Below are 17,484 nucleotides of genomic sequence, written 5' to 3'. Positions count from 1 at the left end.
TATTAATCTTTGTTTTAAATAAAAATATAAAATTGAATATTGAATATTGTTTGTTTGATGACGCAAGAAAAGGAGGCCCTACAAGGTAGCTAGCTGAGCAAACAAAAAATGAAACTGCGAATCCCAGAAAGCAAAATCAAAGCAGTGACGTGAATTAGAAGCTTCAAATGAGATAAAAGAGTAGTCTGACCCGTGTCCAACCATGTCTCTCATGTATGCCTTAATCCCATCTCCATACTACACCCCATGCACACACGCAAAGATAAAAAGCCCGCAATCATAACCATGAAAAGCCCCCCTCCCCACCATCTTAATTGCTCTAATCAACCACTCTATCCTTGTTTGAGAGACCTCCATAATTTTTTTTTTCTTTTTTTTTTCTCTTCGCTATGAGGGTTCCAGTTAAACCAACACAAAACAACAACCCAAAGCCAGCTTTTTTCAACACCTCAAACATAGCTCAAAACATAAGTTTTGGTACCAACCAAACTAACCGTGGTTCTAACTCATGCTATGAACCAACTTCTGTTCTTGATCTTCGCCGGAGCCCAAGCCCTGAAAAACCTGCCACTGCAACCGACACTTGCACCATTCAAGACCCTCCTCCCCCTGAGTGGGAGGAGCATGTCATGCGAGCCATGGACTGGGATTCAATCATGACGGAGCTGGGTTTAGATGATGATTCTGTTCCTACTTTCAAGTGTAATCCTCAGTTACCTCGCTGCGAGCCTCAAATTCAACAACAATTCACTGAGTTCACTTCTTGTCAGCCACTTGATTCCACTCCACTTCTTCATTCTGATTTTAATTTTAATGTTCCTGACATCAACCTAAACCAGAATCAAAGTTTTAGTAATTTTGAGTTTCCTAACAATTTCCAAAATACTAGTGCCAACTTGAACGTGGGGTTTGATTGTATAGAGGAGCTAATCCGTGCCGCAGACTGTTTCGACTCGAATGAATTACAACTCGCTCAGAGGGTATTGGCGCGGCTCAATCAAAAGCTGAAGTTACCGGTTGGTAAACCACTCCAAAGAGCCGCGTTCTTCTTCAAAGAAGCTCTCAACTCACTCCTCATCGGGTCAACTCGGCCAACTCGCCTCTCTTCCATTTCCGAAATTATACAATCTATCAGAGCCTACAAGGCCTTCAGTGGGATCTCTCCCATCCCCATGTTCACTCAATTCACTTCCAACCAAGCTCTTCTTGAATCCCTTGAAGGATCACCACCGTTGGTTCACATAATAGATTTTGATATCGGATTCGGTGGCCAGTACGCCTCTTTCATGAGAGAATTAGCTGAAAAAGCGCAGTCTTGTAATAAAATGATGAACCCGACATCTCTTCGTATCACGGCTATAGTACCTGAAGAATACGTCCCCGAAACAAGACTGATCAAAGATATTCTTATTCTCTTCGCTCAAGATCTCAGAATCAGGTTCCAGATCGAGTTTGTGCTTGTCCGTACTTTCGAAATGTTATCTTTCAAAGCAGTTAAGTTCATGGACGGTGAAAGAATAGCCGTTGTTCTATCTCCAACTATATTTCGGCGTCTAGGTACAACAAACAACGCTGTGGGGTTTGTCAATGATGTGCGACGACTTTCTCCAAGTGTGGTGGTATTCGTAGATAATGAAGGGTGGACAGAGTCTGGAGCAACGTTGTCTTTTAGAAGGAATTTCGTGAACTATCTTGAATATTACTCGATGGTGTTCGAATCCCTTGATGCAGCGATGGGTAGTGGTGAGTGGGCGAGGAAAATAGAAATGTATTTGCTGAAACCGAAGATAACTGGGGCGGTTGAGGGGGCATTGAGGCGCGTGGCACCATGGAGAGAGTTGTTTTCAGGGGCGGGAATGAGGCCGGTGCATCTGAGTCAGTTTGCAGATTTTCAGGCGGAGTGTTTGCTAGGGAGGGTGCAGGTGAGAGGGTTCCAAGTGGCTAAACGCCAAGCTGAGTTGGTGCTTTGCTGGCATCAGTGGGCCCTCGTTGCCACGTCGGTATGGAGGTGTTAGATAGGGGTAAAATGGGTACTTAGGTAGTAGAGTACTTGGGAGCAAATGGGGTGGAAAGGAATTTAAATATATTCCAACCAATTAATTTGTTTCGTGCTTGGTTTTTTGTTTCTTATTTTATGGCTGTTGACTGTTGTATTGCTAGAAAGAAGGTTGGATATGGATATTGCCCAAGTGTCTCTGTTTTTAGTTGAATTTTTTTTTTTTTGGGGATTAATGTAACGTCTCCTAAGTCCTAACCAAATGCATTTGGGGGAACTATCTATAAATATAAGGGAACTTCTCTAATTATTAAATCAAAATTCTTCAGTATTTTGTGCAATGGAAATAGCCATTGTGATGTAGCTTATAATTTTTTTTTTTTTTTTGGGTCACTGAAGGTGTTTGGTTAGTTTGAACATATCTCAATTAATCCTTAGAGGTCTTAAAGTTGATGATCGGATAAATTTCTAGAATGATCATCCTGTTAATAACCTACATGCATGGAACTTAAAACCTAATATATCCAAAAATCATGGACTCCTTGTTGACAGCAAAACTAAATATGTGACAGCAAAATCCCAATGTTGGTTGTAGCTTATAAATTCCTTAACATACAAAACTAAATATATGACAGCAAAATCCAAATTTATTCTCTCACATTAATGTATGCAATGATGCCTTGTCCAAGTGTGATTTCGTTCTAATTGCTGATTTATTATTGATAATTACAAAAAAAGAGACAGAGGCCATACAATCTAATCAGGCATCAAAATAATGTGATTTATCTTTAAGTTAAATCATGACACAGATATTCTCCTTACTTTCTTCCCGTTAATGATTATCTGCAGGTGTTATTCACAATTACACCCCCTGAAAGTATCCATAAACCTTTGCCCCCAGAAAGTTCGGACTAGCTGTTTACGCCCCATACCTGGGTTATGAACCAATACACCCCTGAAGGTATCTACGAAGAATTTTGCTCCGAGAAAGTTCGGATTTGCGACTAACACCCCCTACCGTCTATTTTTGACGTTAAAGATGCGATGGAAAACCAAGTTTGATTATTGTAACCCATGACTTATTGTAGCTTGACCATTTTACCCCTATAAAATTATCATTGATGAAAATCTTAGGATTTACCTCAAAGAGCAAAGCGATGTAGCTAACCATTCTATTTAGTGCCTGCCACGAAACTGTATACCGTAACAAAAAATGTTAGATTTAATTTATGTTTAAGCATATTTTAAAATCTCATAAAAATGTATTTAAAATATTCTTTTAAAAATTAATCAATAAAAATTATGATAAGAAAATGTATTTTTTATAATATTATTTAATTTCTGTGGAAAAATATTTAAAGTTTACTATTATTTTTATTAAAATACTTTTATAGAATTTTAAATATTTTATATTTATAATTAAATATTTAATGTAATATAACAAATATTAATTTAAATATGGTAAGTTTAGTGATTTTAAATATAAAATATTTTACAGGTATTTGAAATATATTAAATTTATATTTTCAGTATTATTAAATATTAAAATTAATAAGCAAATATTGATTTAAGTGTATTAATTTGATAATATTAAATATAAAATAGTTTTACAGAAATTTTCAATGTAGTATGTTATTTTTCAAATTTTGTTTTTAGATTATATGATGTAAGGCATTAATATAATAACATTGGGTGCGTTTGGCTTATTGTTTTTATCCATATTCCCAATCCTATTTTTCAAATGTTGCTTGGCACGTTATTCCCAAAATATTAGTCTATTTTTTAATCATGTTGAGACCCTGTAAGTTTATTAATTTCATAAATACCCCCCAGAAAAGTTTAAAAACTAACAAAAACACCTCCACCCACCAATACCTGCCAGATTCCGACAACCATCGCCGATGGTAGCTGGAATCTATCACAATAGTCACACAGCCACCGGAAATAGCCTGTAATGGCAAGATCTGACCTTTTCCGGCCAGATCCACAATGGATCTAGCCGGAAAAGGCCAGATCTGCCGTCAACGACGGCCAAAGATGGACGTCGTTTCAACCTTTTCCGGCCGTCGTAGCCACAACAGTTCGTAGATCTGGCCTTTTCTAGCCAGATTCGTAGTGGATCTGGTCGGAAAAGGTCATAACGAAGCGTCACGACATAGATCCGACCGGTCTATGTCACAACGAAATTTTTCAGCTAGATTCCGGCTGTGGTGGCCGGAATCTGGCACTGTAGGTGGTGGGGGTGTTTTTTTCATTTTATATATTAGGGTCTTTAATTAAATTAGTAAACCTAAGGGCTTTTTCACAAATTTTTAAAGTTTACATCGTAATACTCCACTATCCAACAACCTAATACTATCTCCAAAATCTTATCTAAAATAATAAACTAAACGCACCCATTGTTGTCTTTAGCCAAGTGGTTAATAACTTTATATGTTTTGTTTAACTGATTATTGTGGTCTTGGTTCGAGTAAGCAGTGTAACATTTTAAGCAGTGATAAATTGAACTTCAAATGTCTAAGTTACCCTTTCTTCCATCCATTTTAACGTCAAAAATAGACTGCAGGAGGAGTAAGTGACTATTTCAGAGCTTTCTGGGGGGCAAACTCTTCTGGATGCTTTCAGGGGATGTAATCGATAACCATAAAAAAAAAATTGTAGCCATGTTAAAGTTCAAATAATATTTATACAAGGATTACTGTATAATTATAAAAATACTATATGAAATTATAAAAAAAAATTAGGGAGCATTTGGTTGACGGTTATGTGGGATTATTGGGTTAAGTCATCTTATATTACTTGACAACCAAACAATATTACTTGATTACCATGTTTAGTTGTCAAGTAATATAAGATTCTGGTAATGTTCAAATACCAATAGTGGTTACTGTTAATAATATTGAAGGTAATCTAATTACTTTAATTTTCTTAGATATTGTAAGATTACTTGGATAATTTTTTTTGCTACAATTTTATCCCTTATTAATAAAATTTTAGGACAATAATGTCCTTATTTTTAAATTTATTTACATGAATCTTGCTTTTGCCATTTCACCCAAATTAATTAACTTTTTTGGATAAAATTACATTTGAAATCAAAACAAATTTCAGCTTACCCAAGCCACCAACCCCACCCACCTGTTGTCGCCTGTCGCCAGCCAAACCACAGTCGGCCACCGCGGGAATTTGCAGGAAGTCACTTGGAGTTGTCGGGAGTAGCCCATCATCACCAGGAGGCTTCATTATGGCTGTTTCTGGCCATATTGATGGCCGAAAAGGCCATATCGAGAGCAGATTTGGCTGAAAATGGCTAGATCTATTCTGTCCATTTCTGGCCAGATTGATGGGTCAAGCTTTTAACAGCCAGACCCTTGGCCTTTATCGGCCATATCTGAATGAGATATGGTTGTTAATGGCCATGGATCTGGTCGTTAACAGCTAGATCTTGCCCATATCTGGCTGATAAAGGCTAAGGGTCTGACCGTTAATGGCTAGACCCATCAATCCGGCCAGATCGGCTCTTGATATGACCTTTTTGGCCATCAATATGACCAGAAATAGCCATATCGGGGCCTCCCAGTTATGGTGGGCTGCTCACTGCGACTTCCGACAGTGGTTTGCGACTTTGCGGTGGAGGCAGGTGGCGACAAGGTGGTGGGGGTGAGTTTGTTATAAATTAAAGTTTTATGTAAGCGGGGGTGTTTTAGCTAAATTTGAAATATTGGGTGTTATGCACGGGAAAATAAAGAGCTGACGTGGAAGGAGTCACGCCAGGAGTAACCTGCCCCTGTCAGGACAATGTGTGCACGTCAGACCTGCGAATAAACATGGAGCTTACACGCGTCCATCTCTCTGCAGCAAGTCATGCAAAGTCAGCTTGGAAAAAGGGAAAACGGGACGTGAAGATGGATGACGTGCTGACAATCACACCAACCCATAGATTTAATGATGATTACACGCTTCCATTCGATATAAAATGAAGAAAACCCCACCATTAAGGGGGTTGGTTCATTCATTACCAAAAAAACAACTCTCTCACTTGTAAAGAAGAGAAGAGTAGCTCACTTTTCATAACTTTTTGTACGTCAGTACGCTTTAGCGACCTGACCAGCGCTAAAATCAATACAACTCAGTGGATGTAGGNAACCTCACCATTAAGGGGGTTGGTTCATTCATTACCAAAAAACAACTCTCTCACTTGTAAAAAGAGAAGAGTAGCTCACTTTTCATAACTTTTTGTACGTCAGTACGCTTTAGCGACCTGACCAACACTAAAATCAATACAACTCAATGGATGTAGGACTTGCTACCTTAGCATCCGAACCACTTTAAAAGTTTTCCTAGCATTTATTTCATTTCATATACCCATTATCACGTGTGTTAATTCATCACATAACAAAACCCACGTGACAATTGGTTGGTGCCCAAAAACAGCATCAACAACTTCATTCGTAAATAATATAGTAGATGAACTTTGAAATATAGACATTGGAATTCCTACTTTAATTGAACTTAATTTCTTCATTTCGTCATTCTTTGGTTCATTGGGTGCTTCTTTTCTCTATTCCTCGCTTTGTTCTTCTTCCAACCTTTAAGGCACATAATAAACTCGTTATCTTCATATATATATATATATATATATTGAAACCATGAGTTAAAGCATCGGAGCCATCGAGGCCACCTTTAGGCCTTGGGTGCAATAGTTTCAAGATATAACAAATATAGAAAAAATAATAGAGGTTTTCTATAACGGTGAGCCCATATTTTATTTCATGAACGATATTAGGTAATTTTTATTTGTACTCATTATCTTACGTTTTAATTATGGAAAGATTTAACAAACATCAACTTAATTAAAAATAGATATATTTGTTCAGATGTATTCAACTTTTATGTAAATTCAAAACATTAATTCAGCTACCAGAGAAAAAACCTAATGATATTATCTCAATGTGATGCAACAATAATTCATTCGTAAATAATGAAGTAGATGAACTTTGAAATACAGACACAAAATTCCTACTTAAACTTAATTTCTTGATCAATTCGTCATTCTTTGGTTCATTGGGTGCTCCATTGTTTGTTGCTGATTCTTCTCTCCATTCCTCACTTTATTCTTATTCCAACCTTTAATTAAGGCACATATAATAAACTTAGGGCCTATTTTAGATAATAATAAATGTGATAATGAATAATACTATATTTATAACTGAGTCATACAACTAGATAAAATAATCATTTTATATGAATTTTATGCAATTTTTGACTAGTTGTATGGCTCAATTATAAGCAAATATTATTGATTTGGATTATATATGCTACTATGGATTCCAATTAAACATCTAACCGCTGATTATAGATAGGATGATGACATGTTACGAATTAGGAAAAGTTACCAAGAGGATGTAAGCCTCTGGATTGAAGCTCCCTGTATTCTGACAGAGAGCACAACAATAACAGCATAAATGAGTGACCCAGTCCAGTGCAGGACCCTCAGCAAGGTTGAACTCTCTCCTCAGTTTAGTTCGGTAGTCTGCTGTCTGTTCACATAACCCATACTTCCTCTTACAGCATAAGCCTATCCCCAAGCACATCCCCATGTAAAGCGTTGTACTAGTACAACATGCTTCATTAGTTTGAAGCAGCAGAAAACGATGTGTTCATTTAATTGGCATTAAAATCTATAAACTAATTTGTATTCATAAGAAACATAAACAAATGAATAAAATAAAATAACACAAAAGAAATATTTCAATACTTACCGATGTTGCCTTCATCTACCATTTCTGCAACCTGGCCGAATGTCAAGCATGGCAATACAGCAGTTACTGAAATGTAAGAAATTAAAAATTATTTTGTATTTATTCATCATTCGTTATTTAAGATTTAAAAGTTATTAATTCGTTGGCTTATAAATTTATAAATTTAAATACAAAACCTTTCAACTTTTTACGCAAGTGGATTCAATATTCGATGCTTAGATCCATGGCGGCGATAAGACATTTACGCAGTTCAAAATGAAGCCACTGAGTTTGAGAGAGAGAGACAGAGAGTATGACCGTTGCATGGATTATTGCAGCAAGCACATAGCCCACTTTTCCAAGCTTCAGCAGGCTGACCTGTTGGATTAGAATCTGGAGGCTGCGGTAACTCTGTCTCTGGTGACTTTGATTTATTATCTTCTTTTTCTGTTTGAACAGAGGGTTCAGAAACTGCACCCAAATCATCCATTAATGTCAACTCCTATTTCACCGAGTCTACGCTTGTAGGGACAGTACAGAGGTAGCTCAGTATTATGTAAGGACAGCTGGCATTATTCATTCCAAGGTTTTAAAACCGACCCAGGGCCAACCCAGCCAAGCCAGGGTTACAGGTTTGACAGGTTGAATCGTGGCGTTATTATGCTGCTATCAGTATGTGAGTATGATATCAGCAAAAAACAAAAAAATTAAAAAAAAAATACAGATTCTAATTTTAACTGTGATAATAAAAATTTACACATAACAAATATATTCAATCCTGAAATGAAATTAAAACTATAAGTCTATAACATACCAACATTACATGAAAAATATTCAAACCTGAAATGAAATTAAAACTATAAGTCTACAACGTGCCAACACTACATGAAAAATATTCAACCCTGAAATGAAATTAAAACTATAAGTCTACAACATACCAACACTACAAGAAAAATAGCATTTGGCGTCTATCGAAAATAGATGCTAATAGTCGAATTTAAACACTGATTATTTATCGCGTCTAAAATTCTTACTCGCTAGTTAGTTACAAAATCGTTATCGCAGAAAGTATCCATGACTAAAATCATGGTTAGACGCCACAACTTTTTCTTTAACGACCAGCAATTTAGTTATTAATTGCCTCGAAAAATAGTCCCCTAGATTAGACGCCAAATGAATGAGGGTAACTTAGTAAAATTGCATCGTGACTATTGATTTAGTCGCAGAATGTAGCTTTAGTGACTAAAAAATAAATATTAATTCCCAAAAAATAGATGCTGAATACTTAAGGATAATTTGGTAAAACTTTAGTTGTAATTGCCAGAAATTTTAGTCCATGAATGTTGGACCGAAATATGATAATTTCCTTTCTGCAACCATTCAATTAGTTGCAAAAAAATGTGTTTTAATGACTAAATTATCGGTGGCAAAAACAACTCAATTTTAGTTACTAAAAGTGTTTGACCAATTTGCTTTCTTTGATTTCACAACTAATCATTTGGTTAAGAAAATTGATTTTTCTACATCTAAGTGGTATAATTGCCCATAGTACATGAGATTTAGAAACTAATTTTTGTAATCAGTGTAATAATTGATTAGTCCAAGATTGTTTATTATTTCTGCAACTAAAATTTAGTGGCAGATAGGATTACATTTAAGAGCAATGTTTGCTACTCCTTGTAATTCACCTGGTGAACACATTGTACATCAACAAATAAAAGATAATACAAAAATGTGAATTAATAACATCAATTATTTTCATTGCATATAAAGACAATAGTCCATACATGGATTTTTTAGCAACATTAGCAATAAAAAAAATAGGTGAACACTGAAAAGATCCAAGCCCTACGATATGAAAAGTCCGACCAGCAAAAGCAGGTCATGAGTCTGAACGGGCGAATGCGGCACTTAGTCGCTTATATCGGGTAACAGACCGTGTTTACCATTTCAACGTACTGAAAGCCAATAGAAATCGAGTGGACTTCCGAATGCGAGCAGGCATTCCAGAGTATAAAAGAGCATCTTGGGAAGCACAACTCCTCTCTAAGCCACTCCACAGAAATCCTGCTCGTCTACCTGTCCGTTCTCAGTTCGCGGTCAGGCAGCTTTGATACGAGAAGAGGAAAAGTTCAGTGGCCGGTATACTATGCAAGTAAGCGACTATCGGATGCCGAGATGCGGTACCCGAAATGGAGCGCCTAGCTTTTGCCCTGCTGGTCGCGTCCAGAAAGCTGCGACCTACTTCTATGCCCACACGATTAACGTATGACGAGCTACCCTCTCAGGCAGGTCCTCCAGAAACCAGAGGCCTGGGTAAGCTGCTCAAATGGGCCATGGAATTGAGCCAGTTGTCGACTTAAGTACACGCCTAGGTCGACCATCAAAGGGCAAGCTGTTGCAGACTTTATCTCGGATTCTCCTATCTCCCGAGGAGCAGCAGTCTAGCGAGGTTGGGAAGAAACTATCCAGAACCTGTCAACGTGGAACTCTACGTGACGGGTCATCGAACAGAAAAAGAGCTGGTGCCGGTCTCTCCAGTGAGTCCGAGGGGATCCGAACCATGGTATCTCCGATTCGGGTTTTAAGCGACCAAATGAGTCCGAATACGAGGCTCTGCTCGCCGGGTTGCGACTCGCCAAAGAAATGGGTGCAGCGATCAGTATATATAGCGACTCCATGCTGGTCGTCAACCAGATCCTAGGGGAGTACCAAGCTAAGGAAGAGAACATGATCCGCTACCTGAAAGAAGCTAAGCCTCTTGGGATCGTTCAAGCACTTTGAGATCGCTCAGATCCCCAGGGAGAGCAACTCAATAGCGGACGCCTTGGAAAGATTGCTCATCACTAGATTCGGAGGCTCCTGATAACATTCCTGTTCGTTTTGTCAATGCTCCGACTGTCAGCTCGACCGAGCAGGCCGTGAACGAGGTTCAGACGGATTCGGATGAACCCCATTGTACAGTACCTCAAAGACGGGACCTTACCCAACGATAAAGTCGAGGCGAGGGTCCTGCGACAAGGTCTGCTCGCTTTACGCTCATCGGGGACCAATGTACAGGAGGGGATTCAGTGCCGCTCCTCCGATGTGTGACCAGTGAAGAGGCAGACTACATCATGAGGAATCATGAGGGATCTGCGGTAACCACACAGCAGCTCGGTCTCTGGCGAACAAGATGTGTTCGCCAGGGATACTACTGGCCCCGAATCCAAGAAGTGCGAATAACTCGTCAAGAAATGTGACAAGTGCCAACGGTTCGCGAACATTCGCGAGCCCCTTCTCACGAGCTAATACTATGTCTAGCCTGGCCTTTTTCCATGTGGGGAATCGACCTCATCGGCCCCATGCCGGTTGGAAAGGGAGGGTCAAGTATGCCGTGGTCGCGGTAGACTACTTCACGAAAGGGTCCGAAGCCGAGCCGCTAGCCGCGATCACGACCAGAAAGCTAAAGGACTTCGTTTTCAAGAATATAGTGTGCCGCTACGGAATTCCTCAAACCCTCATCTCAGATAAGGAAAGACAGTTCGACAATGAGGAGTTCAGGCAGTTCTGCGACGAACTGGGCATCCATAAAAAATTTGCCTCAGTGCCAGACCCCAGGCGAATGGCCAAGTCGAAGAGTCAACAGAACCATCAAGCACATCTGAAAGCCAAGTCGGGCAGCCAAAGGAAATGGGCTGACGACTCCCCGAAGGTCTTGGGCGTACAGGACAACTCCAAGGATTACCTCGGAAACTCATTTTCGTAGCTTATGGACTGGAAGCAATGATCCGTAGAGGTCGGAACGGTCTCTTCGGAGGGACTGTACCATGAGAACGAACGGGACTAATGAGAGCAAGTTTGGATCTGGTCGAAGAGACCGCCAACAAGGCTCGCTAAGGATAGCGGCCTACAACAGCGAGAAAGAGGTTCTTCGACTCCAGGTCAAACGAAGAGACTTCCAGGTCGGAGACCTTGTACTAAAGGAAGTTCTCTGGGACCAGAGAAACGAGTGCAGGGGTATTAGGACCTAACTGGGAAGGTCCATACCGGGTCGACAAAATAATAGACCGGGACCTACCATCTCAAAAGGTTGAACGGTTCAAAGTAGCCCGAGCATGGAATGCCGAGCACCTCCGGCCTACTATCCTAATCCTCGAACTCAACTCGCTATTTTGTAAATTCCTTTTAAGTGTTACCGTGTCGCTTAAAACAGTCGTATGTGTTCTGTTCGCATTTGTAGACAATTATGTAAATCGCAAATTGTAAATTGTACAACACAATAATGAAGAGCGAACTGTGAATTGAATAGATACTACATTTACAAGAAAATTCAAAAAACCCGATTACAACAAAGACAGTACATACGCCAAGGTTGGTCGGGGAGGTCCTTCGGCCAGAGCCACCCGCTGGTCGGGTCCTGAGCGGCCGCGCAGCTGGTCGTCCTCTTCGGCCATAATGCAAGGTCGCTGCCAACCCTCGGGAGGGGGACATGTCCAGTCGGGTTCCTTGCTCGCAGGGTGTAGATACACAAACGCCAGTCCGCGGCCTTCCTTCCAGCTCCTCACTGATTCTGCATTCATCAGTCAGAGAAGCGACCTTCGCTTGACTTCCTGGAGCTCGCCTAAGAGCTAGCCTTTCCGCTGGAAAACCGCTATATCTTCAGCTCGCTGAGCCCGTGCCAAGGTCGCCGTGAGCTCCTGGTCCTTCTCTCCGACCTCTCTAGAAAGCTGGCGGTCGTCCTTTGAAGTTCTCTGACTTCCTCGACACGCGATCGAGCTCTGCCCTCTGGAAGTCTACTGTTCGCTGAGCAGCGTCCTTTTGGTTCAGGTACCTCTTCGCGCTTTGAACGCTTGGGTCTTTCCGCTTCAACGGACCAAGTTCTGCTTCAGTTGCGGACCTCCGCCTCCAGGTGCTGTTCCCTTTGCGGCCCAGCCGCGTTTCCAGGACATCCTCATCGAAGCAACCCCTGCGAGCAGATACGAGTTAGAAATAAATCCAAATAGGAATTCAAGGTACAGCTGGTTTACCTTGCTCAGATGCTGAAACGAGGTGGCCATCAGGTCGTCACCGCCCGTCTGCAAATTCATTATACGACCCCCGATAGCTCGCTCTCGAGCAAGCCATATACAATAGGCGCAAGTACTCGGGCAGACTCCCGAACGAGTCCAGAACAGGGGCGTCTTCGCCTTGTCGCCAGTCACCGCCCCGCTCGAGGGTTTCCTTTCCCGGCCTGCCTGGATTCTGGCGCGTCCTGAGGGGCTCCTCTCGGATTCGTCTCAGATTCTTCGACCTGACCTGTTTCCTTTCTTGGACTTTGGGGCGGAGCCTTCCGCCTGGGGCGAGCAGGAGGTGCTGGAGTGACTGTTCTGTTCTGGTCGCTTCTTGTGCAGGGCGAGGCTGCGAAGGCGCAGAAGTTCGCAGCGGTTGTGGGGAATGGGCAGCAAGCACCTCGGCCTCCCTTTCCATTCCCTTTCCTCCTTGATCGAGGGAAACAAATGGGCTCGGCGGGACTGCCCGGACTCCTTTGGGGCATGGTCTCTGCATTTAACTTTGTCAGTATGAGAATTTTACACGACCAAAAAGCTACCGCATAACTCACCGTCCAAGGGTTCTAATGATGCCTTGTCGGTGAAAAAACCGTACTTCCGCAGGTTCGCGGTCGTCACGAGCTTCCTCGCGTCCCGTGTTCCTCGTTCTAGTATCCCGAAGGATAAGAGCCTGCTCGGGTCGGCGAGTAGTAATCTTGGCTGGTCGTTCTATTAACGCATAAGAAAACCCTGGCGACTATAGGATGCGCCGAGACTCTGATACACGTCGGCTACGACGAGCACTCCGCCAAAAACCGTCTCAGTAAGCACGAAATCTCCATCGCCACTGCGATGTGGTGCACGGATCCGAAATGATGTAAGGGAATTCATCCTGACACCCTCGCGAAGATCCTCCATCAGCGAGGAACGCTAGTTAGGCTAAGCGACACACTGACGCTTCCTATTCTGGGCATATTCCTCGAGTACTCGGCGAATGACTCCAGCGGGCGTCCGAGCTGCGCGACTCCTCCAACTACGAAGGAGCGATCTGGATGGATGCACGGTTCCATTCCAGTCGTGCAACATCACCGAGCAGGACATGGTGACTAGTTGAGGGCCCTGTATGTTTGGCCCGTGCCCGGCAGCAAGGACCAAATACTTAAACACCTAGAGGTGATTCAAGCCGCCATCCACGGCTCGAAACCATACGGCGTCGAAACTCCGCGTGAAACAACCGGAAGACCAACGCCGTGGTTGACCAAACCATACCAAAAAAAAAAAAAAAAAAAAAAGAGAGAACCTTACTCTGTGGTATATGGAGCTAGGCGGAGACTCGTTCCGGTTGCCTGAAAAGCGTCGATCGGGAGAGAATGGTTCTTGGTTTGCCAAAGTTTGTCACCCAAAGCGAAAGAAATTTCGGTGACTTCATCTGAAAAATACCAAGTTTTTATATGGATAGCGAAACGACGGTTCACCCCCTCGGAGTCGAAACGGCAGGTTCCCTCACTCGCATTAAATGCGCCCAGTCGCATTAAATGAAGTAAAAGGGGGCGCCATTTCAAACCCACGTCAGTAAATGCAGTAATTAGGGCTGTCAGTTTCAAACGCGTTAAACGGTCATACTGTCAAAACGGCGTCGGGTCATCATACCGCGCATTTAATGTGTCTGACACGCGCTGTAACGCATGCAGAGGCGCCTGACAGGGACAGATTCATTGAAACTACTAAGGAGCGTCCGACAGTCCAGGTCGCTGAGATAAAGATTGTCAGGTCGTTTGGGCAAGGGATCGCGCGAGGTCGCGCGAGACCGTGTTCGCTACGATCTTTAGGCGAGCTCGTCCCATCCAGGTCGGAGCGACCAAAGTCTCCAGTGGACTTAGTTTCCAAGGCTCGTTCCTCGAACCTTAAAAATAGGGGGCTTCTGTTATGCACGGGAAATAAAGAGCTGACGTGGAAGGAGTCGCGTCAGGAGTAACCTGCCCCTGTCAGGACAATGTGCGCACGTCAGACCTGCGAATAAACATGGAGCTTACAGCGTCCACTCTCTGCAGCAATAGTATGCAAAGTCAGCTTGGAAAAAGGGAAAGGGACGTGAAGATGGATGACGTGCTGACAATCACACCAACCCATAGATTTAATGATGATTCCACGTTCCATTCGATATAAATGTAAGAAAACCTCACCATTAAGGGGGTTGGTTCATTCATTACAAAAAACAACTCTCTCACTTGTAAAAAGAGAAGTAGCTCACTTTTCATAACTTTTGTACGTCAGTACGCTTTAGCGACCTGACCAACACAAAATCATACAACTCAATGGATGAGGACTTGTACTTAGCATCCGAACCACTTTAAAAGTTTTCCTAGCATTTATTTCATTTCATATACCCATTATCAGTGTGTTAATTCATCACATAACAAAACCCACGTGACAATTGGTTGTGCCCAATAAAATCATACAAGCAACTTCATTGTAAATAAATAGTAGTGAACTTTGAAATATAGACATTGGAATTCTACTTTAATTGAACTATATTTCTTCATTTCGTCATTCTTTGGTTCATGGTGCTTCTTTCTCTATTCCTCGCTTTGTTCTTCTTCCAACCTTTAAGGCACATAAATAAACTCGTTATCTTCATATATATATAATATATATTTGAAACCATGAGTTAAAGCATCGGAGCCATCGAGGCCACCTTTAGGCCTTGGGTGCAATAGTTTCAAGATAAACAATATAGAAAAATAATAGAGGTTTTCTATAACGGTGAGCCCATATTTTTTTCATGAACGATATAGGTAATTTTTTATTTGTACTCACTATCTTACGTTTAATTATGGAAAGATTAAAAACACATACAATTAAAAATAGATATATTTGTTCAGATGTATTCAACTTTTAGTAAATCAAAACAATTCAGTACCCAGAGAAAAACCTAATGATATTATCTCAATGGTATGCAACAAATTCATGTAAATAATGAAGTAGATGAAATTGAAATGCAGACACAAAATTCCTATTAAACATATATTCTTGATCAACGTCAATTCATTTGGGTCATGGAACTGCAGAATGCTTGTGGACAACGGAAGCGCTGTGAACATCCTGTTCAAGTCCGCTTTCGATAGAATGAACCTGGCCGAGGCAGACCTAAAGCCAGCCTCGATGCCTCTGTACGGTTTTACAGGGGATCACCTGATCCCTAGCGGAACAATCCAACTACCAGTCACGCTCGGCAACTACGACGAGGTGACTAGGGTTACCGAATTCTTGGTCGTGGACTGCCCATCGGCCTTCAATGGAATCTTAGGGCGACCTCTCCTAAGAACTTTCAGGGCAGTCACTTCCATTTATCATCTCAAGATGAAGTTCCCCACTCCATCGGGGATAGGGGAGGTAAGCGGATCGCAAAACGCATCTCGCGAATGCTATATAAAAGCGGTCCAAATGGCCGACAAAGGAAAGGGCATTTCGCGATGTGCACCCTGCCAGGCCATGGCGATCAGCCGGGTCGAGCCACAGCCTGGTCCAGCGGAGGATAATATAGATCCGCGAATTCAGGAAATCCCCCCGAGCGGCCCGATTGAGGATCTGTCCGAAGTTTTGGTTGATCCAAAAGAGCCGAGCCGAATGCTCAAGATCGGAAGCTGTCTCAACCCTCAGCTCGCTTCCAAGCTGGTGAGCTTCTTGAAGAAGAACATTGATGTATTCGCCTGGTCGCACGCAGATATGGTCGGGATCAGCCCGAACGTTATTTGCCATTCATTGAACGTCAGCAGTGAAGCTAAGCCAATTCGCCAAAAGAGAAGGGCGATGGATCCGGAGCGATACGCTGCATTAAAATCAGAAGTGGAGAACCTTCTCCGCAATGGATCTATTCGCGAGGCTCTCTACCCGACCTGGGTTGCTAACCCGGTCTTGGTAAAGAAGCCAAATGGCAAGTGGCGGACCTGCGTAGACTTCAGCGACCTGAACAAAGCTTGCCCAAAAGACAGCTTCCCCCTGCCAAGAATCGACCAGCTCGTTGATGCCACCTCAGGGCAAGAGCTGTTAAGCTTCATGGATGCATACTCAGGATATAATCAAATCCCAATGTATAAACCAGATGAGGAGCATACGACCTTCATTACAGACCGGGGCCTGTACTGTTACAAAGTCATGCCCTTCGGCCTCAAGAATGCGGGTGCGACCTATCAGAGGTTAGTCAACCGAATGTTCTCCGACCAGATCGGGAGGCCAATGGAGGTCTATGTGGACGACATGCTGGTCAAATCCCAGGTCGCCTCAGAGCATATTTCGCATCTCGCTGAGATGTTTGACATACTCCGGCTCTACAGAATGAAGCTGAACCCTCTCAAATGTTCATTCGGGGTATCGTCAGGAAAGTTCCTGGGATATATGGTCAATCAGCGGGGCATAGAAATAAACCCCGAAAAGAAATTGGTTATGGCCGGGAAACTAAAGGACTGACAAGGGAGAGTCACGTGAAGGGTGACCTGCTCCCGTCAGAGCAACACGCACACGTCAGGCGCCAAATGATATAGAGCTTACACGGTCCATTTCCCTGCAATAAATCATGCGAAGTCAGCTGGGGAGAGAGCAATGGGACATAAAGCCGGATTATATCCTGACAATCGCCACCAAACCATGGATTTAATGATGATTACACGCTTCAGTTTGATATAAAATGAAGAAGGCCCCTCATTAAGGGGATTCGGCCATTTTCGTATAGGGAAAAACT

General features: G+C 42.2%; 1 protein-coding gene across 1 annotated transcript; it reads left to right on the top strand.

The window, feature by feature from the left end:
* The first annotated feature begins 205 nt into the window (after positions 1-205).
* On the top strand, positions 206-2,317 carry LOC116115637 (scarecrow-like protein 15). The gene has a single exon (XM_031401775.1). It carries the CDS (start codon positions 390-392, stop codon positions 2,013-2,015), a length of 1,626 nt encoding a protein of 541 aa, XP_031257635.1. The 5' UTR covers positions 206-389; the 3' UTR covers positions 2,016-2,317.
* The last annotated feature ends 15,167 nt before the right edge of the window (positions 2,318-17,484 follow it).

This window comes from Pistacia vera, unplaced genomic scaffold (assembly GCF_008641045.1).
Source record: "Pistacia vera cultivar Batoury unplaced genomic scaffold, PisVer_v2 Contig749, whole genome shotgun sequence".
Taxonomy (NCBI): domain Eukaryota; kingdom Viridiplantae; phylum Streptophyta; class Magnoliopsida; order Sapindales; family Anacardiaceae; genus Pistacia; species Pistacia vera.
Note: the sequence above shows the minus strand (reverse complement) of the source record. Positions and strands in the feature narration are given on the sequence as shown.